The following is a 26,939-nucleotide window of genomic DNA, read 5'->3' as shown; positions in this document are numbered from 1 at the left end:
ATCTGTAAAAGTCAAGGGTTTTACTCCTAGAGGTGCACACATTTTAAGATTCTGCAAAGACTGGGAATCATGCAGCTTCACACATTGTAAAATTCCAACAGGATTCTTTTGGAGATTTTTTTCATGTTAGCCCTCCTCTTTCTGTCGGAATCTCAGATAGAGAAGAAAAATAGGAAGACGGTACTGTGTAAACTATATAGTCAATGGAGCAGCAGCAGCAGCAACGGCTTTCGGCCACTGCCACACTTGTGTGTGCAATGCCAATCTGTGCTAAAACAGCAGAAAAGACACTTTCCTGTTTGTATTTTCAATTCTTGAGCGCTGAATAATTTTATTTTTTATCCTTGTGCACTAGTAAAGAAACCTTGTTTGATGATCTTCCAAAATTTTCGAGAAAATATTTAATATTTAATGAAAATGGCTCCAGATCTGAAGCAGCTCTCTCCTCTGGTTCTGTCCATTCTTCCTGATCCTGGGTGCTGTAGTCTCCCCTGATAAGAACAGGGGCTGCTTTCAGATCCTCTTTTCCAGATCAATCTCCTGTGTCCCAGTACCTTCACTGAAGATAGTGGGCATTCTGTATGAAGGAAAAGAAAAAAACACAAAAATTAAAAAATTCTGAAATAGACAAAAAGACAACACTCCTAAGCAGAGAAAAGGTTACAAGCAGGCAAAACAAGTCCAATATGTAATCCAAAAATCAGAATCCAAAAAACAGAGCCAAAGTCAAATACAACAAGGTCAGTCCGTGAAACAAGCAAACACACCAGCAAGGGAAAATCCAAAAGAGATTACTGATAACTTCGATATGCCTAGGGCGGGGTTTTAACCAACAATCCTCCAACTGCCACGCAAACGGTGATAGCTCAGGAGGTAACACCGTTTGCGTGGCAGTTGACGGATTGCCATTGGGTAAATATTTTATTATGTAGGATGGAGTGTGGCACAGTGGGTAAGGAACTGGGCTTGTAACCGAAAGGTCGGAGGTTCGATTCCCGGGTAAGGACACTGCCGTTGTACCCTTGAGCAAGGTACTTAACCGAAATTGCTTCAGTATATATCCAGCTGTATAAATGGATACAATGTAAAATGCTATGTAAAAAGTTGTGTAAGTTGCTCTGGATAAGAGCGTCTGCTAAATGCCTGTAATGTAATGTAATATTAGTTTCCATATTATCCTGGTCACCAACAGACAGTAGTTCTTTATCCTATAGAATATGGTATGAGAGGGTTTTTGTTTTGTTTTTGATGAGGATATTGGGAATATGTGCCATTTCTAAGGGGAATCTGGGCTGTATATGCAGATTATTTTGGTCATTGTGAGAGAAAAAACAAAGGCTGGGATTTAATCAATATTTATTCTTAATGACCAATAACTGCCAAATAAAAATAATTTATACCTGTTCTTCATAAACTCAGGAATGGTAAGTTTCTTTTGATTGCTAATTAATTAAATTCATTGAATTTTATTGAAGTTAATTGAATCCAAACCAAAAATAAAAAAATAAAAAAACAATAAAGACACATTTGCCAATAAGAAATGTTTTCATTACCAGCAGTCCTTAACACAGGAGTTCCAGTAACAAGTATAGAAATTAAATTAAATTAAATAAAATGGCTTCTCAGCCCATTCTTACGAACAGCCAGCACCAGACTTGTAGGCTATCTCACCATCCAGTTCAAACGGACCTTCTTCATTGCAGAAGCATGTTAATTGTGCCTCACATTTCAACTTGATGCGGGTTCCACTGATACTACAGTGTTCTGTTTGCTGGATGGAGCTGCAGACGCTGTTTTCTAAGTCCCTAATTTTAAAGCACTTAGTGACATTGCAGGGCAATTCCTTTATACAGTACACAGCTTCTGCACATGAAATAACTTCTGCATCGTAAAACAAGTTCACACACACAGACACACATGCACACACACGCACACACACACACACACACAGACACACACAGACACATGTGCACATGCACACACACAGACACACACGCACGCACACACACACACACACAGACACAGACACACACACACACACACACATCACATCATTTATTAACAAATTATTGTACAAAAAATTATTTTCTCAACAATTTTATTTGAATTAAATATTTTCGCTCCTGTGTTTTCGAGCATAACATGTTGCGTACAACCTGTGTTATTTTATACAGCCTTTTTGCTCCCTTTTATCAAGGATGCCCGCCATTTTAGAGGTGACTGTATAAGACAATTATATCAGAAGATATGGTGTAAATCTAGATAACAGTATCGATAACATAGGCTTAAGGCAAAAAAATGTTTTACTTTTGGGGACACACACTGCTGGACCACCTGATCTCATGTAGTCAAACATCAAGCCTCTTTTACACTGAATCCTAGAATGAATCAAATTATTTAAGTGAACATTTCATCTGACTGAAGTGGACAAATATTCTTATATGGTTTCAATATAATTCTAGTCACTCTGAATTGCACTTAAAGAAAAAATCAAACCTCACCGATGTTCTGAAAAGACATCAGCAAGAGAAAGCACTAGATCTGCGTGTTCTTCATCTGCAAGAGAAAATTTACACTTAATTAGTCTTGTGAAAGCACAAAGCTGTCTCTCAGCACAGTCATATGCATCAATTTTGTTCTATTACAGTGTATTTTAAACTTTTTTCCTATGCATAGTTTAAAATACACTGTAATAGAAGATGTCAATGCCATTGTTCGCTCACATATGAAAATGAAAAAGGAATTACATTCAAAAATTAAGTGCCATGGAAAGAATCTTATCAATAACTGTGTAAACAAAGAGTAGTGGCCTTACCGAGGGGGACAAAGCAATTAGCATATTAGCCTCCTGGGTTAGGCCTCCCATTCCACATACAGAACCAGAAATACCAACTTAAGCTTTGTAATATTGGGAGCCAAATTTGAAATACTGGGACCCTAATTAGAAATACTTCTCTAATTTTATTACCTAAATTAGAAATGCGCAGTAGTTTTAGGGACCCATCAAACACATATGCTAGCATAGCCTAGTTGACTGCCGACTCGTTCCGAGACTCACCTCAAACACTCTAGCCACCCATTTCAGGTCTCAATGCATAGTTTAAAAAACACTGCAACAGAGGATGTCGATTTAGTTGTTCACTCACATATGAAAATGAAAAATTGGAACTTTATGATGACCACAACTAGCACTACGTAACTTCAACTGTCCTTCCGTACACATCTCAATGTTTTTCTTCTGTATGCGCATGTCATCCTTCTATGTCATTACAGAAGAAACGCCTGTGAATCTAGCCTATTTTCTCCCAACCTATGTAAGGTAAAGTAGCTGAATATAACGTTAAGTACATAATCCTCTATAAAATCTAAGTTTTTTTCTAATTTCTCCCTGTGTAAACACTTTTTTATATATTTGTGAAAACTGGCATAATAATTTCACTTTTACTCTTTAATTGAGAAATTCCTATAGATTTCACTGGATCACAATTCATATTTCCTTATTATCTCAGGCAGTTACCTCATTTAGATTTTCTGTAGCGTTAGCAATGTCTGTGACTCCATGTATTTTTTTCAATAACAAATATATTTATTTTCATATTATGTTGTTTGGGTCTCATTGTAATGTTATCTCTTTTATAGGCCAGATCCATGTTTTATAAGTATATACCTATCTGCAAATTTTAGGGTAAAATGGCACTAGACTTGAAGCAGCTGGCTTTCTCCTCTAGTAGGTATCTCCCAAAATGTGTCTTATGACTTTCTAACAACTTTCTCCTATTTTATGACTTTTTATTTTGTTTCTTTTTGTATTGTATTGCTGTATTGTGTTATTCAAATGTCCATTATAACTGTGGAATGTTACATCTTTTCTCTGCAAAACAAATGTATCCTTGGGTACTAATAAAGAAACCTTTTACTTTTGATGACGGTTAAGCAGGTTTGATGAAATTGGAGCAGGTGGATGCTTCCTCTTGTAAATACGTCCCAAAATGTTTGATGAAAATGGCTCCAGATCTGAAGCAGCTGGCTCTCTCCTCTCTCCTCTGGTTCTCCCCATTCTTCCTGGTCCTGGGTGCTGCAGCCTCTCCCCTAACAGAAACTGCGACTGCTTTCAAATCCTCCATTTCAGAATTGTCTGTAAAGCAAAAGGCCTCAAATCCAGCAGTTCTCTCCTGTCATCCCCTGAACAGCCCCCACAGACACAAATGTTGCTGGATCCGAAGCCCTGCCACTGGGAGCTCGCCTGAATGACTACTGTCCATTCCATGAAGTACAGGGACTTTTCCCTTGCCAGTCCAGATACCCAGACACAGGAAAAGGAAGAGACTGGTACCTGGGTATCACAACCACAGTTACACTGAAGAGCGTCTGGGAGAGACTTTTGATGTCTCTGTGCCACGCTTGTTTTTGGGATTAAATCAAGGCCAATCTATTTGAAACAATTTAGGAAACATTGGGCAGCATTGCATTGGAATACAGATTCTGTAATTTGTGTGCTAAGAGCAATATTAATCTTGTAACTCAGCCTAATTTTGATATCAATACTTTTAATGGCAGGCCTAGATTTTGCCAGTTTAAATGAATGACTTATAGACAGTGCTTTGTATGTGTGAGTAACATGCAATCTTTGTACGTCTTCCGTTATACAGGAGCACCAGTTCTATGATGCTGATTTCAATTTGGAAAATGAATGATGTTGACCCATTAGTGTTGATGTTCATCCCATCCCTCCCCACCCCTTTCTTGCGCCCCTTAGACCCAGGCACAAAACTTTCCTTTAAATTAATCATTGATCTCAACCTGTTTTCATTAGTAATTTTCCTTTACAATCAAGCGTGCCAATGATCGGATTAATCAATGGCAAGTAGCCTAACATACAGCGTCTTCATATCGTGTTAGAGGGATTAAATCATAAATCTAATTTATCCTTTAAAAATCCGTTTTAATCACCAAGTGGTCTACACTTAAACAAGATACACCAGTCTGTTATCTACCATGTTGGCTTTCAGAATACCCCAGCAAAAACAAAACCTGCACTTCAATTTTGTTTACAATCTACGAATTGTAGATATTTGCCGTGAGTTCAAGTGCAGAGAAAGAAGTGCATGTATCTGCAAACAATGTTGATTAAAAATGTGCACAATTTTGTACTGCAAATGAAAATGAATGTAGGCCATAAGGCCTAGGCTACTCGCTAAAACTGCCTATTTGGGGAGAGCTATATATAATAGTATTGAATAGCCTATTTTGTGGGTTCGTTGTATTGATACTCAATCGGTGGAAGATTCCATCACTGCTTAGTGATTAAAACTGATTTTTCTAAATCGCATTTATCAGTTCATCTCCCTAACACAATGCAAAGAAGCTGGATCCCTTTCCAATTGATTAGTCAGAGGTTTGCATGCTTGTTAATCACTGAAAATTAATTAAAACAGTTTGAGATCAATGATTAGTTTAAAGGAAAGTTTTGCACCCCACCAATTTTCAGATCACCAGTCACCACTTTTTATTTTGTTTCAATTCGACAGTTTAAGAAAGATGGATAAAAAAGGAAGAAAGGGAGGACAAAAGAGGACGATGACCAATTATTTTCGTGGGTAAAAAAAAAAATCTCAGCATTAATGACACTCAATAAACTTGAAATATTTTATGCAAAAGCTTGCATCAAGTATAGCCTACCTTCTTTTGAAAACATTGTTCAGAAAATATTCTGAAAATATTTTAGATAATTAATCAACACTAAATTAATAATTTGGAAATATGCTGTACTGTATAGGCCCATACTGTAAGTACAAGTCAGTTCAAGAAATGCACTCCATCTGTCAAGCAATTTTTTCTGTAAACACTTTCCTAGGTGTATTGCATGATGGTTGCGGTTATGGTTCAATGGTTTATAAAAATAGGTCAGTCATAGACACAGCATACAAGACTCTCATTGAGGTTTAAAAATAATAATAATGCAGCATAAAGCGCACAAAGCATAATATCAGCTTTGTAGCTGGTATAGCCAACAGCCATAACGCCCTGTACCTTTCTCATGTTATCCTGCTGATGGAAGCAGATATAAACTCAGTTAATACTCAGATGGGAGACCTCCTGGGAAAACTAAGGCACTGCTGGATGATGTGTTGGTCGGCCAGTAGGGGGCTCTCCTTTACCCTGTGCAAAAGTGTAATCCCAGTGCCGTGCACATTGATGGGAGCTCTGGTGAGGTCTTAAACCAAAATCCAGTCAGCTGTGCAAAATATTAAAAATAAGCTCATGATGTGGTTTAGAGTGTAATGAGTGAACAGGCGTAGAGAAGGCTCCTTTTGTATGTATTGCCCTGAGCTTAACCCTCTGGGGTCTAAGGGTAAAATGAGGCACACTGGTGATTGTGCGATGCTCTGACATTTGTGTAAATTTCATCAACTTTATATACAGTGATTCCAAAGTGTTTCATATCTTTGTTTTCAGCACAGACTCAGCTACAATAATATGCAAATATGCAGCAGTAAGTAGGTCATAATCATGTGTGGATTGTAAACTGCTCTAAAAATACACAAACTGTAAACAGTAGTTTTGAACATACACAGGAATGTTGTAATAAGGCACACTGAACAATTGTGACTAAGACTTTTGGTCACTGAAATGTGTTCATCAAGGTCTTGGGTATCAAAAGATGACAATATTTCAGCAAATCCAATGAGAAATATAAAATACATTGCTAAAAGTTAGTGTTGTGACTACTCTTTTTCAACACCAGGTGAGAATGGGAGGGCAAATGGCCTTTCTGTAATGAATATGCATTGGGTAGGACGACCTGCCAGCTAAGTAGGCTATTCACACCTGGCCGCATGCCTCCCCACCACTAAGACAAAGACTCAGTGAGCCATTTAGAAGACAGAAACAAAGACAGCTTTTGGTTTTCAGAACATTTATTGACACAAACTATACGCATGGAAGATGAGATGAGACTGGTGTACTCTTGCAACGCATGCGTGGCCTCTTAACTAGTGGTGCACTAGGCCATGTTTCCTGATCAGCATATCTGTAAATATGATAAAAACAAAATTGTTAGGAAATGTGACATCAAATCAAACTTTATTTATATAGCACATTTCCTTCAACAGGTGAAAATTAAATGTGCACAAAGCATAATATCAGCTTTGTAGCTGGTATAGCCAACAGTCATAACGCCCTGTACCTTTCTCATGTTATCCTTCTGATGGAAACAGATATCAGCTCAGTTAATACTCAGATGGGAGACCTCCTGGGAAAACTAAGGCACTGCTGGATGATGTGTTGGTCAGCCAGTAGGGGGCTCTCTTCCCTCTGTGCAAAAGTGTAATCCCAGTGCCGTGCACATTGATAGGAGCTCTGGTGAGGTTTTAAACCAAAATCCAGTCAGCTGTGTAAAATATTAAAAATAAGCTCATGATGTGGTTTAGAGTGTAATGAGTGAACAGGCGTAGAGAAGGCTCCTTTTGTATTTATTGCCCTGAGCTTAAAGAACAGCTGACAAGGAGAAAGGGGGTGTTGTTAGCTTCAGAAGAGTACCCTAGATTCTCTGAGTTCGAACATTGGGTGTGTTTGTCCTAAAGGTTTGAATGCATTCTGAATTGGAGACGAGTTCAAATTCTGTGAGCGGTACCTCCCGTACCACCAGGAGGCTAGGAGGAATAAAGATGATGGTGGATTACTCACATTCTGGGTTTCCCTCCATTTCCCCTGTGACCAATGGCTCCTCCTCTGGATGCAGAACACGGGGGGGCCCTTCCCCATGCCCCTCCCCATCCTCGTCCTTCCCCTTCTTGGTTTTGCTCTTCGGTGCCACCTGTGAATAGACCACGCCGGCCCCTCGGCCTGCAGCCCCATCACAGGCATCCTGGCCCTGTGTCTCCACGGGCCGGGGGGAGTGCTTGATCGAGGCATCATTCATGTCATCCTGCTCCACTTCCATTTGGCCCTCTGCCAGGGGCGGTGTCTGTGGGCCTGTCTCTCCCAGCTCTGGGTCCCCCTGCTGGGTGGTTGCCAGGGTGTGCAAGTCAGAATTTGTTCGGTCCTGACAAATTCTGGCTCACAAATTAAGCACTGTACATATCCCAGCATCATGTTGGTCATTTTTACAGATCAGCACAATTCCTTGATCCTGATAAGCTTGTGTCAAGTACCACTCCTTAATCTTTTTTTCTAAATGAACACATTCTCATTTTGTTACTCCGTAAAATAATCCTGCCTTAAGACCCCCCATCACTGTCTCAATCAAAATCATTTCTGTAAATAAGGAAAAGCAGAATTCCCAGCACCAATCCTTTTGGACTCCAGATTCTACAGTCCTGTGCTATCATTGCTCTTTATGTACCACTCTTTTATCAAATGCTTTTTGGAAGCGCAAATACTGTAAATAATCCTAGTTTGAATCAAAACACTTTCTGTAGCTTCCTCAGAAAAGTCCCAGAGATTTGTCAGACATAACTCTCCCCTGCAAAAACCATGTTGGTTATCCCTTAAGATGCTATTTTTAACATCTTAAAAAAATGAAGGAGTAATTCTAGCTTGTCCTTAATGATAGATTGCAGTATACATGTCATGTATGTTAAACTGACTGGCCTGTAGTTACCTGGATCATCATGGTTCCCCTTCTTATACGGGAGTGTCACATAACCTTTCTTCTAATAGTCATCATTAAAAAAGTGATAAATGATCAGCCCCAGTTCCTTGAGTACTCTTTGTGTATTTTTGTGCATTTTACACCAAACTCATCACTGAGAGAGTGAGAAACTTGAGCGAATAAGGCACTTAAGTGCAGCTCTGAATACAGCCCTGAGACATTCAGAGTACCAAATATGCTTTCAGCTATTTGTTTGCGAGCATATTTTTTCTTTCTGGCAAAAGATTCAAGAAAGTAACTGTTAAGGCATGTGTGTGCGCATGAGCGTGTGTTCTTGTGCGTGTGGTGTGTGTGCATGTGTGTATGTGTTAGTGTATGTGGTGTGTGTGTGCATGTGCGTGTATTTGTGTGTGTGTGTGTGGTGTGTATGCATGCACGTATGGGCATGTGTGCATGTTGGACGGAGTGTGGCACAGTGGGTAAGGAACTGCGCTTGTAACCGAAAGGTCGCAGGCTCGATTCCCGGGTAAGGACACTGCCGTTGTACCCTTGAGCAAGGTACTTAACCTGCATTGCTTCAGTATATATCCAGCTGTATAAATGGAGACAATGTAAAGTGCTATGTAAAAAGTTGTGTAAGTCGCTCTGGATAAGAGCGTCTGCTAAATGCCTGTAATGTAATGTAATGTTAGTGTGTGTGGTGTATGTATATTCACACATGTGTGTGTGTGTGTGTGTGTGTGTGTGTGTGTCCGTGTGTGTTTGTGGTGTTTGTTTGTCTGTGTGTGTATTTGTTTGTGGTGAGCATATGTGTGTGCATTCTTGCGTGTGTGGTGTGTGTGCATGTGTGCACGTGTAAGTGTGTGTGTGTGTGTGGTGTGTGTGCATGTGCATATGGGCATGTATGTGTGCATGTTTGTGGTGTGTGTGTGCGTGTAGTGTATGTGTGTGTGTGTGTGCATATGGTGTGTGTCTTTGTTTGTGTGTGTGTGTGTACGTTTATGGTGGGTGTGTGTGTGTGTGTGTGTGTGTAGTGTATGTGTGCCTGTGTGTGTGTGTGCGGTGTATGTGTATGTGTCTGTTTGTTCATGCTCATGTAACACATGGCTCAGACTTACCCTCTCAGTGTCCTTCCTTCTGCATCCAGAACACAGGCTGCCTCTTTTTTTCCTAAAAACAAAAAGCAACATCAGTGCTGAAGTACAGCACGTATACATGTCCTGGATCAAACTCTCCCTGACCACAAGAGTGAAAATTCTGAGGGAGATATGCAGAACCACTAAAGATCTGTTAAGCTAACTGTATGCAGCCTACCCGAGTGTCCCCAAATCTATTCAAAATATCTAAATTGTGCATTGCTGTAAATCAGAACATTTATCATATATTTCACAACAAATTATTAGTTCTGTTGCGCTCGTCTGTGAACCATCATTATGATGAGATGTACCATATACCCTTGAAAATATTACACGGTCCTTTGCTGGATATAACAGTTATAAATAAAACCATAATTAACTAAAAAGAGTTACAAGAGTTACAGGTGTAAATGCAAGTGGGTTTTTTTTTGCATGGCCAATGTTAATCCAAACCCCCAACTTCTCAAATGCATCATAAAGGCAATAAATAACCACTAAATCTTGAAAGGGACATTTCCACACGCAAAACCAACAGTAAGATTGTATATTTATTCCATATTTAGTTACAGATATTGTAGAATCACATGGTGTAATTGCACAAGAATTCCGCTTGGTTATGTTGCTGTTTAGTGATTTTTCATTGCTGTACTGGCATACTAGGCTATTGTTGGTTTTATCTTGTTGCTAGGACGTAGTACAACATTTTGGTGGCAAAATACTATTTTTATGAACTCCCAGACAGATGTCCAATGTGTCATGCTAGCGTCCTGGCCCCAAGGGGGCTTGTGCAAAGGGCTTAAAATCACCATGGAGATCATTTTTACATTTCAAGTGTTTAGGCTGGATTTTTCTTCTTCATTTATATTGGAAGTGGCAATTGTATTTCAGCATCATGAGAGAGTGTGCTTCGCCGTAGCAATGTAGCACACATCAGCCAATCAAACCGGCCTAACAGGAGTGGTCTGCAGCCTCCCTTCCTCAGCTCAAGGAGAATGAATGGTGAAGAAATTAAAGTAGCCAGAAAGTATCCATCAATCTCAATTGGCTTATTTTCTGTTTGTTGTTACTAACACGCACTGTGATTGGTGGATCTCATCTGTTATTTGTCTTTTTTCAACCAGTAAGAATTCATTGCTTACATCTTATCACTACGTAATTATCCCTGCTGGAGATTATATGATCACGACATCATTCACATCCACACCCAACCTACGCCCCTCCACCCTGTGCCCTCAAATCACAAATAAATTTGGCCACTGTAATGGAATTGTCCACCTCTGCATTTGAATGGCCTACCTGATACGGCATATGATTAAAATGGCAACAGCGACAGCGATAGCGACAGCGACAGCGACAGCGACACCAGTCTTCCACGAGGTCCCGCTGAAACCTGAGCAAAGGACATTTCAATTAGATAAACCAAACTCACTTAAAACAAAAAACAGGGAGGGAAGAAACCGGCTGGAATATTTAACAGCATTAAAAAGACATTCAAAGTTTTTTTTTTTTTTTCAGAAGCTGCACTGGGACATGATATTAAAATCTACAGGTGCAGTGTCATAAAAAAGTATTTCCCCCTTCCTGATTTCCTCAATCATTGCATATTTGTCACACTGAATGGTTTCAGATCTTTAGACAAAGTGTATTAGACAGGGAAATTGTGTGAACACAAAACGCTTAAAAAAAAAAAAAAAAGAAGTAATTTCTTTAATGAGAAAAGTAATCAAACACCCATATCACCCATGTGTATTTACTCAATCAACCAAGTAATTGCATTGGATGCTGTATTAGATTCAGCCATAGCCAGGCATTATAGCAGCCTGCAGGCTTAAATTCCTTCATAGTGGGGCCTCTAGTGGCACAGCCCGTAGAGTGCTAACCGTGTGAACAATATGAGTAATGTCGGCGGTTTGAATCCGACCGCCGATCTTTGTTGCGTGTCTCTCTCTCATCCTAATTCTTCCCGTCTCTTTACACTGTCCAAATAAAGGAAAAACCCCAAAAACATATATATATTTTTTTAATTCCTCCACAGTGATGTGCAAGGCTCTTATCAAATTATGGGAAGCGCTTCATTGCAGTTATGGTTGCTAAAGGTTGTGCAACCACTTATTAAGTTCAAGGGGCAAAGTTATGGTGTTTTATTGATTTTTAAATTAAACAAATTAAATAAATCAGAAAATGTGTTTTGTGTTTACCCAGGTTCCCTTTGTCTAACATTACATTTTGTCTAAATATCTGAAATCATTCAGTGTGCCAAATATGCAATAATAGAGAAAATCATGCAGGGGGCAAATACTTTTTCAGGGCACAGCAAGCAAGTTCCAGGTGCTCTTCAGGATGGGCAGTAGTTAGCACAGTATAAGAAGCAGCTTTGAGAACTTTGAGATCTAAAAAATGTGCCTGCTCAGTATTCCAGCCATGGAGTTCTACACCAAAAACCACAATTAACAAAGAAAAAAACAGTTTACAAAAAAAGGGGAGAAATCTATCTCTTCATTGAATCTTTGGATGCTCGTAGCTCTGAGGGTTTCTATCTTTAAAGTCTTCTGCTGCAGGAGGTACTTTTGTCTAATTTGTCTAATTTGTTTTATTCATAAAACAGAAATTAAGTGTTGAAATATTTTGCCTTAAATTAGTATAATAGGAAAAGTGTTCCATATTATTTTATGCTATTTTGTGGATGTGTGTATCATTTTGATGATTGAATATCTTCACTTACTTTCTACATGTTTTCCAGGGCATTTGGTTAAGTCTGGGAAAAAAGACAAAAAACAGGATATTATATTGGGTAAATTGGGAATATGTGCCATTTCAATGGGGAACATGGGCTGTATATGAAGCTAATTTTGGTCATTGTAAGAGAAAAAACAAACAAAGACTGGGATTCAATCAACAATTGTTCTTAATGGCCAATGACTGCAAATTCAATGCAATAATTTATACCTTTTCTTCATAGACTCAGATTTGGAAGTTTCTTTTGATTGCTGAATTAGCCAAACAATAAATTTAAAAAAATTAAAATTAAAATAAACTTGCTTTAAATTGTTCCACAAAGTTAAGGACAAATGTTAATAGAATCCGAACCAAAATGAAAGAACAATAAAGACCAGTAAGAAATGTTTTCATTACCAGCAGAGGTGATTCTAATTAGCATAACTCTTCAGTATGATAGGAGAACTAATTATTGTAATCAGCTGGTTTAGTGCATGTTGGTGGAGCAAATACATGATCAGTCTTTTTACTCTTTGAAGCCGGGTTTCCCACGTCTGATTACCAGCATCCCTTAACAGAGGAGTTCCAGTGGAAAGAACAGAATGATACAGCCTCTAAGCCCAACAGAATGGAAGTAAGGTTGGTATCAGATTGATATCATACCTGCCAATTTAACTGGACTTCCTTCGCATTGGCAGGTTAAAGCTGCCTTGCATTTATACTCAATGCAACTTTCGTTAAATCTGCAGAGATGTGTGTGACTGGTGGAGGTGCAAGCTGGTTCTGGAGACCCCATTATTTCAAAACATTCAGGAGCATCACACAGCCATTCCTTTTTACAGATCTCAGGTGTTGCTTCTGAAATAGAGGAAAAATATGCGCACGCACACACAAAACATTTTTACAAAAATGTTTTCTCAGCCATTTTATTTGAATGAAAGATTTTCTTTCTCATGTTTTTGAGCATTAAATGTAGCTCACATGCAGCCTGTATTATTTTACATAGCCTTTCTTGCTCATTTTAGAGATGACTGTATAACACAATTATATCGAATGTTATGGTGTAAATGGAAATAACAGAATCAACAGCGTAGGCTTAAGATTAATTTTTACTTTTACTTGAAAAATTGAAAAAAAACATTTCATCTGACTGAAATGAGAAAATGTTCTTATATTGTTTCAATATAACTCCAGCCACTGAATATTACTTAAAGATAAAATCAAACATTACCGATGCTCTGAAAATGAATCACCAGGAGAAATCCCCAAACGAGCATGTTTCTGTTATACAAGATAAAATCAGCGCATAATTAGTCGAGTGAAAGCACAAGGTCGTGGCAACAACCTGGATATGTTCTGGCATCCATTTTGTTTTCGTTTAGCTTACATTTCCGTACCAGTTGTGTAAATGTGTTTGTTCCCATTCACATTAAATGTAAAGGTACAGATATCTCGGCATCTGAAGACCTGCTTCTTAGGAACACAGCTTCTGGAGCCTAAGTGTCTTCACTTCCACATCCACACACTGCAGTAACTCCTAGCTACACCGTCATAAATCGGGCAGGCGTTCAAGCTAGCTAACATGGCTCCGTAGCTTAGAAATGCATCTTGGTGGATGACACAGCATTTTCTTTTTCCATTTTCTTTGGGGGGGGGCTTAAACTCCTAGGCACATTAAGTATGTACATTAGCCTTCTGTTAAATCCAGAATAACAACACACCCATTATAACAATATGCTATGCCTAAAACTGGACACAAAAGTAACAGCTTGTAGGTCTTTGCGATCTGTAAAAGTGCTCTGCTCTACATCTCTGCATTAATTCTCCTCACAGCTACAGCCCTCAACACATTTACAATAATATAGGCAACTGATTCTTAAACTTTTAAAATATCGGTACAAAAAGTTAGAAATACTCTTTAATATCAGGACCAAAGTTATTTTAATACCTTTCAGGGAATCTCTCTTTCTGTCAGAATCTCAGATAGAGAAGAAAAATAGGAAGACGGTACTGTGTAAACGATATAGTCAATGGAGCAGCAGCAGCAGCAGCAGCAGCAGCAGCAGCAGCAATGGCTTTCGGCCACTGCCGCATCTGTTAAAACTCTTGAGCGCTGAATAATTTTTTTCTTGTCCTTGGCACAGGCTAATGGGGCTAACAGAAATATATAGCAAAGGAAACAGAGTGGAAGATGGGTTGCAGGTGGAGACGGCGGCCGAGGCTTAATTGCATAATGCGGTAAGGCTTGATGGAATAATATGCCTGAGGCAGACAGGCAGGACTGGGGGCGGACCGTGGACGGGAACTCTTAACCAGGAACCTGGAAACCAAGGCACACCCCTTGTGCGCACACACACAAAAGCAAACATACAAAAAATAAAAAAATAAACAGATAAAAAAATAAAATAAATAAAGAGAATCAGGAACAGAACGGAAACTCAGGCAGACCTCCTGACACAGATCCTCTTTTCCAGATCAATCTCCTGTGTCCCAGTACCTTCATTGAATATAGTGGGCAATCAAAACTTATTGTCCCTGGAGGGGACCAGCTGCCTAAAAAACAATGGTCTGCTGATTGGTCCTCAGATGACACCTCAGATAACATTTCAAATAACACCAATCATCAATTAGTCTCATTTTAATTGTGTCTAAAGTGCTATCTTATACTTTTTAATATTTCATCACGGATATTCACATAGTTATTCAAAAAGTGACATCACTGGCCCACACAGTTTTGCCCTGTCACTTCCTTTTTGAGTACATGGTGGCACCAGAGAGCGTAAGTCTTTACCGGTGGAGGAAAGAAATCAGGTGGAGGACTGCCATTTATGCCTTTGAAAATCAGAGCATACACAGGAACTGGAGAGGGTAGGAGTGGCCAGTCAGTGAAGCCTAGGATCGGGAAACATACTGCATGTTCACAGCTGCTGAGGGCAAAAGAGCTTCCTTCCCATTGAATTAAAATGCAGAAATCATGTGATTTAACAACCAAAAAAAAAACCTAATTGGTCCAGACGTCTTAGGAAAATATGTTTTTTGAATGTGCATATTTTATTACATAATGCATATTTTTCAATCTGCTTTTAATATGAAACGTAACAGTCCTCAATCGGGTATCAAAATACCATCAGGGAAGATTATTTTGCCTTCAAAAGTCTGATATTCACCATTCAGTTTAATGGGGAGCTCAATGTTTTGCAGTCAACAACGAGGACATGCACAGTGCAAGCTTACTTCCGGGGCTGCACGGCTTAGGTTGGCTGAGGGCATGCTTTCTTGTCTAGTTAAATATGCATGTCCGTGTTGAAAACAATCAGAGGCAGAAGCAGGATGAGGATCCGGTCTACAGCGACCGCATTCAACTTTATTACAGTATTACACTGGAGGACACATTTCTGAAGATATCGAATCTCAGGCTACATGATTCAGGAAAACACGTTTGTGGTGTGTGGTGTGAAGGCTATAGTCATCGAATTCATGCCACTGTCAATCTTTCTGTGGCTGGTAAGGCTTTAATATCCATGCCAGGTTTTGCAAACCAACTGACAAATAATCGTTAAAAAAATTAATGGACTGTATTGTCAGACATCTGACATTGTTGCTTTATACAGCTTGGATGTGACTTGTATATCTGATTCTTAATCCTCACCAGCAAAGCCTTCCATATTAGGCAGTATTTCCCTGAAAGGAAAACGTCTGCACTTCAACTCCTCTGGATGGTTCCCCCAGCCGTCTGCCTTCTGGACCAATGAGAATGATCTGACTGTGACTGAGCGCAGTCAGACTAACATCACCCAGGGAGAGGATGAACTGTACAGCATCAGCACTGTCCTTGAGCCAGCATCGAGCTGGAAGTCACGCAATCTCCACCTGTGCTACACCAACCCCGACACTGGAGAGAAACAAACTGACGTCTACCACATAGCAGCAAAGAGCTCAGGTGAGAATGTCTGTAAGAATCAGGACTAAAGACCTGCTGCAGCTTCACTCATATACTGCACGTGCAGTTATACAGGAGTGTCGGTTCAGTGATGTTGATAATGGGTTGGAAAATGAATGTTGTTGATCTGTTTTATTTATTTGTTTCTACAGGTTCAGCTCAAGGCCTGTTTCTCATTCACATTGCAGCGATAGTAATCTCAGGATTTTTGCTGACTTTGTTGCTGTGGGAGTAAAAATGACCAGTGTCCCAATGAAGGTAGGTGTAACCTCCCTTTCAGCTGCACAGTGACACAAAGCACAGTTCAGAAGTGAGGGTCCAGGTCCTGACTCTGAAACCTGCTGTCCATCAGCAATCCCCCACCAGCTCTGCAGAGCTTCAGCAACGTTGCGATGAAGAAGGGTGAGAATTGTACCTCCCTGGCAGTGCAGGTGAACTTTTTAGTCTCAAAACTAACTCTACTGTCCTTGATCCAATATTAAAAACATGCAGGGGTCCAGCAGACTATGTAAATCTTCTAGATCCTCAAAGCCGGTTGAATTTCATTGCACACCCCAAACTGTGGAAAACTTTACCTGATATACTACTACGGCTGGACTAAATGCCAATAAATTCAAGTTTTAAATTATTTCTCTTGATATGGGATGTAATTTTTTTTGATTACATATGGCTTTTTAAGGCTTTTTAAAAAACATGGGATTGCAACAGGTGCTGATGCTATTTATTTATTTATTGACTAAAAAGGTACACTAATGCAAAACAAAGCAGCTTAAAATTCTAAAACTACAAGCAAGCCAGCTAAAGAAGCAATAGGGAGAGTCAAAAGCAGTTCAGGTTTGCAGTCTTCCTGTCAGGGTGTGGGGAGTGTTAGGACCCAAATGCAGAGGGGGAAAAACTCAAACTCCAAAAAGGTAAGAACAAAAGACTTTACTTAAAAAGGGAACAAAAGGCCTCGCAGGGCAACTCTTCAAACCAAAGGAAAACTTCAGAAACACAGGGAACACAGGTAAACCAAAAGTCCAAAAACACGTGGAAAACAGAACATGGCAGGAACACAGAGGGCAGGAACATGATCAGAGACACGCAACCAAACACATCCAAGGATCCAGCACCTGAGTCAAGGAAAAAGGAACTTAAATTGGGATGGCAGGTATGCCATCCCGCCAAGTTACGCCTTGGCGGGGGCATTCCCCATACCTATACAGCACTGAGAGTTTGGCACTTTTCAGGGTTCCCCACAGAAATAAGCACAACAGCCACAGACACTCAGCCCTTAAAAACATTAAATTCTGTACATTCTCACCCCATTTCAACAGACAGACTTCATAAACAACTTCACATGTCCACACAATAAAGCCCCAGACTAAGGGGATTTTGCGTTTTCTCCTTCTTCTTCTCTTTCTTCTTCTTCTTCTTCTTCTTCTTCTTCTCATTCTTATTTTTCCTGCCGCCTATCCCACTAATAACATGTCTCCCCATTGGACATTTTACCGACACCCGCCAAATCTTCACCTACACGACCCAATGAAAAACTCGCATACACATGCAAAATACCCATACCTTTTTACTCTGAAACATTTTCAATACAAACAGCTAGTCTGCCTGTGACCTAGTGGATAAGGTCCCAGTCTTGGGAACACAGGGTCCGAGGTTCAAGCCCAGCTAGTAACGCGTTTCTTTAACCTGCTTTTAATAATTGTCTACTGCTTCTCAATTATTGCTTTTGCACCATATCTACCCGCCGTTAACCGAACGTATGCACTGAATTATGTCTGCACGTTCAGTTATTAACCAGCTACAATATTGCAAAGCCATATGGATTCAACGGGAGCTCTTCTGTGCTTAATGGCCTGTGTTCTTTAAAACCACGGACAGGTTTGCTAATGATATTTCACGCATTGCATAGCTATGTCATGGTGCTGCACTAACCAAGTCACAGCCTGGTAAACCTCTTGTTGAAGGATTGAATACCGCCTCACCCTCAGGCAGATAATTCCCTCTTTTACACTAACGTTTTCTTACGCTTTTATATTTTCTTTACCAAAACTCGCTCACGGCCACCCATATGCATTTCATGACGGCAAATGTATTCCTTTTATTTAAAAAGTTACACCAGTTCACCACCCAATCAAAAACTGGCAAAATACCCATACCTTCTTACTCTGAAACATTTCAAGGGTAAATAGCTAATCTGCTTGTGGTCTAGTGGGTAAGGATACAGTCTTGGAAACACAGGGTCTTAGATTCAAGCCTAGCTAGGGACATGTTTCTTTAACCTGCTTTTACCCTCACTAATAACGCTTATATTTTCTTTACCAAAACTCACTCATGCCCACCCGTATGCATTTCATGACAGCAAATGTATTCCTTTTATTAAAAAGTTACACCAGTTCACAGCTGTGCCATTTCTACTAACTACATTTCTTCACTTGGCTACTGTACAAAACCTTCTTATCAGCAAACGGCACATTTCTACATTCATGTTACCTCGCCCTGTTCTCTATCTAGCCACATACAAACAATTACTACGTATGTCCGTTCTGCAACTCCCCATTAAAACATTACTTTAAAAAATATGATTCACTCATAATTATAACTACTAGTACTGAACATCATAAAACACAGCAGTGCAAATACATTTCACACGTTACTTAACCCTCCACTTCAACAGCTGGTGCTTTATAGCGACTGTTATATATACCGTTCGATAAGGAATATAAGCTCGCTCATGGTCACTCCATTTACTTCGCACTATACTCCGTGATCATGTCAACCTTCACCTACATGCCCATTCTGCTAAAAACATAATGTTTCAACTACAGAATTTCGTCATTTCATCCTAATTTCTCTCACACTGTTGTTATTTCCTCATATGCAAAGCCTGCTGGGACATACGCGTCTGCTCCTATTCTCCACTATCATGTTTTCCGGTTCTAGTTTTACCAAAACAGCGAAGAGGATTCCTACCTGCAGAAAAGCCTATCAAAATGCCTTATAAACCTTACAAACACTAAAAGTGCATCTCCACAAAATAACAGACAACGGAGCAGGACAGAAGGATAAACCTTACAAACACTAAAAGTACATCTCCACGAAATAACAGACAGCGGAGCAGGACAAAAGGCTACACAAGTTGCGACCTAGGGAGTTATAATTCTACGGGCTTGCTGATTCTTTTGTCAGTCAAGGCTCGTTGGATGGACGTCAAATCCGTGAGTACATACATTGGCCATATTTCATCTGCGTTTCTAATGCGTTTACGCTTACGTCACTGCATCCTTTCTCACAGCCACTGTTTTTACATATATAGCAAACCGAAACTGCTGAACGGTACACGCTCATCAGACTGTACAAATTCACACAACGATAGCCATAATCCGCAATCGTTTCTTACAGGGTCGCATTTCTCACTCTCATAATAAAACACTTTGCAAAAAGAAATGATATCTCATAAAAAACACGTTTTCAACGTACAAAAATGCCAAGTTACTCAAAAGTATTGATATCAAAATGACGCCAAGTTATGGTACTACAAACAATATAGGCTATCTTGCCTCACCAAAATGACATAAGATGTATTTCAAAGCAATGCTACCCAATATTTCCTCAGTTCTTTCAGGTCACTTGGCCCGTTGTTTTGTAATCTTACCATTTTACAATGTCATGCAAACTTTGTGTCAGATCAAAGAGTCAAATATTTCGAATTTCCTCATGGAACACATTGAAATTAATGTACAAAACTGCTGCTGAGTAACTACAGGAAGCATATTTCTCCAGAAAACATGTTTATACTTGCTTCTGAACTGAATTTGAGTACATGTGCAAGTTATTGTATATTTGCTACGTACAATAAATGCTGCATGTAAAATAGGGCGACATAGCTCAGGAGGTAAGACCGATTGTCTGGCAGTCGGAGGGTTGCCGGTTCAAACCCCGCCCTGGGCGCGTCGAAGTGTCCTTGAGCAAGACACCTAACCCCTAACTGCTCTGGCGAATGAGAGGCATCAATTGTAAAGCGCTTTGGATAAAAGCGCTCTATAAATGCAGTCTATTTACCATTTACCAAAATACATATTGTACATACATACATACAGAACTTCTTTATCCCCATGGGGACATTTCCCTCGCAGCATGTTACATTCACGTTTACGAACACACGCTTATACCAAGAAACATACTATCGTTCACGCAACAGAAAGGCTGGGCAGGGAAATACATACATACCAATACAACTTGGACATATACACGCCTATTCAATCAATCTTGACTGTGAGAGAGCCATCCACACATATGTTTGGCGTGTCCATGTACTGCATGCTTATACACAGGGCCAAGTGACTTGAAAGAACTGAGGAAATATTGGGTAGCACTGCTTTGAAATACATCTTATGTCATTTCGGTGAGGCAAGATAGCCTATATTGTTTGTAGTACCGTAACTTGGCGTCATTTTGATATTAATACTTTTGAGTAACTTGGCATTTTTGTACGTTGAAAACGTGTTTTTTATGAGATAGAACAGACACTGCCTAGACACAGGAAGGCACCATGAACAATCAGGCCACAGAGAGGGAAGGGAAAACGAGACAACCAGGAACCAATAATTGAACAATTGAAAACAATTATACAATTCACAGGGTACAAGCAGGACACAAAACAGAAGTGCCGCCATCTGGCGGCCCAACAAGGGAAACGCAGACAGAAACACAGAACCATGACACTTCCAGCTTTATCCACCTGGCGACCAGGTGAACTCAGATGAGTGTAATCAGCAACCAGGTCATCAGATCCAAAATCAGGTTCACCTGCAGAACCCAGACACATTCATGTAGAGACTCCAGAACACAAAAGGATGTAACAATCACTATATTTCTATTGTATGGAATGCCATTATTTTTCAAACACTGTCTGCCAAACTTGTCTGCAATGTGAGAAATATGCATGCTGTATTGTTTCATTTTAAATTAATTTTTAAATTAGTTTGTTTTTACTGTACTTTTCCCTTTTCTTTGCTTGTTACCTACACTCTTGTACTTGACACAATGTTTTGTATAAATATTTTTTTTTTAAAAAGAATTAAAAAGAGCTCTGTCATTGACACTTGCCAATTTGGTTCCACTGCAATGCAGAATTGAGTTTTCAGTTTACTTACCTGTGTAACAAAAGGCAGCACCAGGAGCACCAGCAGACCTGAAAACACAATAGTTAGTCATGAGATGTGTACAGAGACACTTCTTGCTGCAAGGCAACAAATGCATTAAAAATCTAAATGTTCACCAAATGATTTGATCCTGGGGCTGTTGTTCCCCTTTGGCACTGGTGTTGTTGGTTGTCCTGTGAAATATTGAACCAAACAATGACACATCCACATATTTTTAAACAGGAGACAGAGGGCTGTCACCTAAACACATACTTATGATTTATTGCAATCTGTTACTGTAAAGGGAAAATCACATTTTTCTTTTTCTGTATTTTTCACCCAAGTTTGGTGTGATTAATTAAAATTTAGTGGCCTGCCTCACCCCTGCAAGCTCCTCTGTCAGAAGCAAAAACCAGCATCCACGTCCTCATGCAGTCCACTCACTGAGATACTGCGCTGGAACACTAAGGCTGCGTCCAAAATGACTCCCTATTCCCTATATAGTGCTGTCCTGCTGCTCACTCCCTATCTAGTGTACTACGTATTTTCCACTACATAGGGGAACAAGTGAGTCATGTGGGACACAGCCTAAGCGACTGGAGCAGCTGATGCTGGGAGACCTTTGGCCAATCAGAGGATTCCTGAATCCCAAGTGAACAATGAGGCCCTGAACTCCTTCCTGGAGTCAGTGTGTGTGTGTGTGTTTGGGTTGGGGGAGGGGGCATTGCATGTGAGAAGTGTGTATATCTACCATTCACTGGAGTACATCTAGTAGTGAATATACAGAGTAAATGAAAAGTTAAGCCATGGTGGGTCTAGGTGTTTCATCTTTTCAGTTCCACGTTATGAATTCAACTTTTGTTCATATGTTGCCTAAGGAATGTGCCAGTTGTAGAATAGTTTTTGTTAAAAATGCAGCATTAGGAAAATGACTCTGTGGTAATTTATTTTATACATAAAACAGAAATGAAGTGTTGAAACATTTTGTCTTAAATTAGTATAATAGCAAAAGTGTTGCATATTATTTTATGCTATTGTGTGGATGTGTGCAGTGGATCTGTGTATCATTTTGGTGATTGTATAATATCTTCACTTACTCGTTTCTTTTACAAGGCATTTGGGTAAGTCTGGGAAAAAAGAAAAAAAAACAGGATATCATATTTGGAATATTGGAAATATGTGCCATTTCTGAGGGGAATCTGGGCTGTGTATGAAGCTAATTTTGGTCATTGTGAGAGAAAAAACAAACAAAGGCTGGGATTCAATTGCAGTTGTTCTTAATGGCCAATGACTGCCAAGTAAATGCAAGAATGTCTACCTTTTCTTCATAAACTCATATTGGGAAGTTTCTCTTGATTGCTGAACTAGCCAAAAAATAAAAATAAAAATAAATTTTCTTTAAATTGTTCCACAAAGTTAAGGACAAATTTTAATAGAATCCCAACCAAAATGAAAGAACAATAAAGGCACATTTGCTACTAAGAAATGTTTTAATTACCAGCATCCCTTAACAGACGAGTTCCAGTAAAAAGAACAGAAATGATACAGCCTCTAAGCCCAACAGAATGGAAAAGCATGGCTGGTATCAGATTGATATCTCACCTGCCAGTTCAAATGGACGTCCGTTACATTTGCAGCTTAAATCGGCATCACAATTATACTCAATGTAGCTGCCGTCAATTCTGCAGAGATGTGTTTGATTGGTGGAGGTGCAAGCTGGTTCTGGTGACCCCCTCATTTTGAAACATTCAGGAGCATCGCACGGCGATTGCTTTTTACAGATCTCAGGTGTTGCTCCTGAAATAGAGCAAAAATATGTGTACACACACACGCGCACACACACACACACATTATTGTTACGAAAATGTTTTCTCAGCCATTTTATTTGAATGAAAGATTTTGTCTCCCATGTTTTTGAGCATAAAATGAAGCTCACATGCAACCTGTATTATTTTACACAGCCTTTCTTGTTCCTTTTTATTATGAAGGGTGCCCGCCATTTTAGAGGTGACTGTATAACACAATTATATCAGATGTTATGGTGTAAATGGAAATAACAGAATCAACAGCATAGGCTTAAAATTCATTTTTACTTTGGGGGAGACATACTCCTGGACCACCTGGTCTTGTCTAGTCAAACATCAACTCTCTATTAGTCTGAATCCTATAATTAACTGAATATTTAAGTGAATATTTAATCTGACTGAAATAGACAAATGTGCATATGTGGTATCCATAAATTCCAGTCACTCTGAATTGTGCTTAAAGATAAAAAGCAAACATTACCAATGAGATGAAAAAAAAATTGCAAGAGAAACCAGCACCAAACCAGCATTTTCCTGTTCTGCAAGAAACAATTTACACTTAATTAGTCTTGTGAAAGCACAAAGCTGTCTCTCAGCACAGTCATATGTTGTGGCATTAATTTTGTTTTGTTCTTACAATTAAGTTTAAGTTTTTAAAATCTGTTTGCTCTTATTTATATTACATGTAAAAGCTGTCTTATCACACACAATGTATACATAGCCTGGTGTAATCAAAATACTTGAAACTGGACACACAAAAAAAGTTTGGGTTCTTTATTTGGAGTTGCTAATAAAACATTTAGCTATGATCGTAAAGAATCACATGAACTTACGCTACAATAGCCTAGCAGACTGCCGACTGATTCCGGCACCATCCTCAAAAGCCAGCTATTCTTAGTTATGATGCGTATTTTAAAATACACTGCAATAGAGGATGTTGATAATGTTGTTCACTCACATATGAAAGTGAAAAAGGAAATACATTAAAAAATGAATTGCCATGGAAAGAATCTTATTAATAATGGCATAAACAGACAATAGAGGCCTAACCAAAGTAGACAAAGCAATTAGCATATTTGCTTCATGGAGTTGGCCTCCGATTCTTTCCACATACAGAACATGAAATACCAACTTAAGCTTTTTATATTGGATCCAAATTAAAATACCTCTTTAATATTGGGACCCAAATTATAAATACGTAATTAATATTGGGACCCACATTAGGGATACATGGTAGTTTGAGGGACCCATCAAACACACATGCTAGCATAGCCCCCTGACTCATACCAAGATGCATCACAAACCCTTCTGCCATCCACTTCAGGTCCTGATGCATAGTTTAAAAAATACTGCAACAGAGGATGTGGATGCTGTTGCTAGCTCACTTATTAAAGTGAAAAAAGAAACAATAACTACACATATAATTACTACTTGTAATAATTACAACTCACCTAAACTTGTGAGCACGTGTCCGCTTCCTCTGAGCAAGTGTGTCATCAATCTACATCGTTGCGGAAACTGTGAATCCAGCCGATTTACTTCCTACTTTTCGAAAAGTACAAGAGCCGTATATATGGTAATATTAGGTACATAATACTGAGTAAAATGAGAGTTTCTCTGTATCGTTTAAAAAACTCATTTTTATATATGTGTGAGGACTGGCATAATAATTATACTTTTACTGTTTAATTGGAAAATTTCTGTAGATTTTATTAGATCACAATTCATCTTTCCTTCCCTTCATTAGATTTCCTGTAGCATTAGTGTTGTATGTATGTCCTTTTTAAAAAACAAATGATTTTTTTGTTAGCTTTTTTCATATTTTTTGTGGTTGGGTGTTATTATCTCTCCTTGTGTAGTCCAGATCTGTTTTATGAAAATGGCTCCAGATCTGAAGTAGCTGGCTCTCTCCTCCTCTGGTTCTCTCCATTCTTCCTGATCCTTGGTGCTGCAGTCTCCCCTGATAAGAACAGGGGCTGCTTTCAGATCCTCTTTTCCAGATCAATCTCCTGTGTCCCAGTACCTTCCCTGAAGATAGTGGACATTTTGTATGAAGGAAAATAAAATCAAGTTAATCTACAACAGCCAGTCATCATGAATCAAAGTGTCTGAGTGTCTGCGGTGCGTAATTTTGGGAGGAGGACAGCGTCATTGACTCCAGACCAGATGGAACCTCGGGCGTGGTGGGGCAGCGGGTAGCACAGTAACCCTTCATCATGAAGGTCCCAGGTCCGAATCCCAGCCGGAGCCTTTCCGTGTGGAGCCTGCATGTTCTCCTCGGGTCCATGTGGGCTTCCTCTGGGTGTTCCAGCTTTTCACCCGCAGCCCAAAGACTTGTAGATTATGCCTCCCATACACTAGATGACTTTTAGACGACTAAAGTCTGGCACACTCACTCACATTTAACAACATCTGTCCAAGTCAATGGTTTTACTCCTAGAGCTGCACACATCTTAAGATTCTGCAATGACTGGGAATCGTGGAGCTTCACACGTTCACCTTCACAAGATTCCAACAGTCTTTTGTTGATATTTTTCATGTTACCCCCCTTTTCCTACCCGGAAACTCAGATTAAAAACAGGAAGACATTATTGTGTAGACTAAATATAGACTAGGCAATTTGTGAGAAAATTTCACCCAACCCAGGACTAATTGCAGCAGAAATGATTTTTGTTGTATTCAGCTCATGAAACCTTCCCATTTAACATACCAAAACTCCATGAAAATCCAAGTGGGGGAACATTGTCAAAATTGGAATCATTTGTGCATAGGTCAAAGACTGGAAAACTGTACATTTTATACTGATACACAAAAGTTTATCATTTGTTCTGGTCATATTAAACATGTATCTCATAAAAAACACGTTTTCAATGTACAAAAATGCCAAGTTACAGACACATACAAGACATACACCGTCTATAACTCATTCATTCAGGCTGCCAAAATCCAGGCCTGCCATTAAAAGTATTGATATCAAAATGACGCCAGGTTACGGTACTACAAACAATATAGGCTATCTTGCCTCACCAAAATTAAATAAGATGTATTCCAAAGCAATGCTACCCAATATTTCCTCAATTCTTTCAAGTCACTTGGCCCTGTATTTTGTAATCTTACCATTTTACAATGTCATGCAAACTTTGTGTCAGATCGAAGTGTCAAATATTTCGAATTGCCTGTAGAAATTCATGTAGAAAACTGCTGGTCAGTAACTACAGGAAGCATATTTCTCCAGAAAACAAATACTTGCTTCTGAACTGAATTTGAGTACATGTACAAGTGATTGTATGTTTGCTACGTACAATAAATACTGCATGTAAAATACATATTGTACATACATACATAGAGAACTTCTTTATCTCCATGGGGACATTTACCTCGCAGCATGTTACATTCACATTTACGAACAGACATTTATACCAAGAAACATACAATCATTCACGCAACAGAAAGGCTGGGCAGTGAAATACATACATACCAATACAAATTTGACATATAGATGCCTATTCAATCAATCTTGACTGTGAGAAACCCATCCACACATATGTTTGGCCTGTCCATGTACTGCATGCTTATACACACAGGGCCAAGTGACTTGAAAGAATTGAGGAA

At 39.3% G+C, this 26,939-nt stretch overlaps 1 protein-coding gene and 1 long non-coding RNA gene across 8 annotated transcripts in view; one reads left to right on the top strand and one right to left on the bottom strand.

Annotated features, from left to right (window-relative positions):
- Positions 1–26,939, bottom strand: part of LOC135237277 (uncharacterized) — a 96,187-nt gene that overhangs the window by 41,566 nt on the left and 27,682 nt on the right. For 2 of the 7 annotated variants that reach the window (XR_010324795.1, XR_010324794.1), the window contains exons 1-4: positions 24,779–26,289; positions 23,809–23,866; positions 23,125–23,319; positions 12,452–12,484 (exon numbers count right to left, since the gene is read on the bottom strand). The exons of 2 other annotated variants lie outside the window; for them this stretch is intronic. Coding sequence is in view for 1 of the 5 variants with exons in the window: in XM_064304267.1 (XP_064160337.1) it covers positions 21,535–21,572 (38 nt within the window). In the remaining 4 variants the exon portion in view is untranslated. Of the gene's footprint in view, positions 1–9,710; positions 9,764–11,025; positions 11,120–12,451; positions 12,485–13,107; positions 13,303–13,675; positions 13,726–21,534; positions 21,573–23,124; positions 23,320–23,808; positions 23,867–24,778; positions 26,290–26,939 lie in introns of those variants that run through there. 3 more of the 7 variants (XR_010324791.1, XR_010324790.1, XM_064304267.1) reach the window with 3 other exon arrangements.
- On the top strand, positions 16,102–16,594 carry LOC135237459 (uncharacterized). Its single transcript, XR_010324832.1, has 2 exons — positions 16,102–16,384; positions 16,537–16,594. It is a non-coding gene; the product is annotated as an uncharacterized LOC135237459 (long non-coding RNA).

This window comes from Anguilla rostrata, chromosome 1, assembly GCF_018555375.3.
Source record: "Anguilla rostrata isolate EN2019 chromosome 1, ASM1855537v3, whole genome shotgun sequence".
Taxonomy (NCBI): Eukaryota; Metazoa; Chordata; class Actinopteri; order Anguilliformes; family Anguillidae; genus Anguilla; species Anguilla rostrata.
Note: the sequence above shows the minus strand (reverse complement) of the source record. Positions and strands in the feature narration are given on the sequence as shown.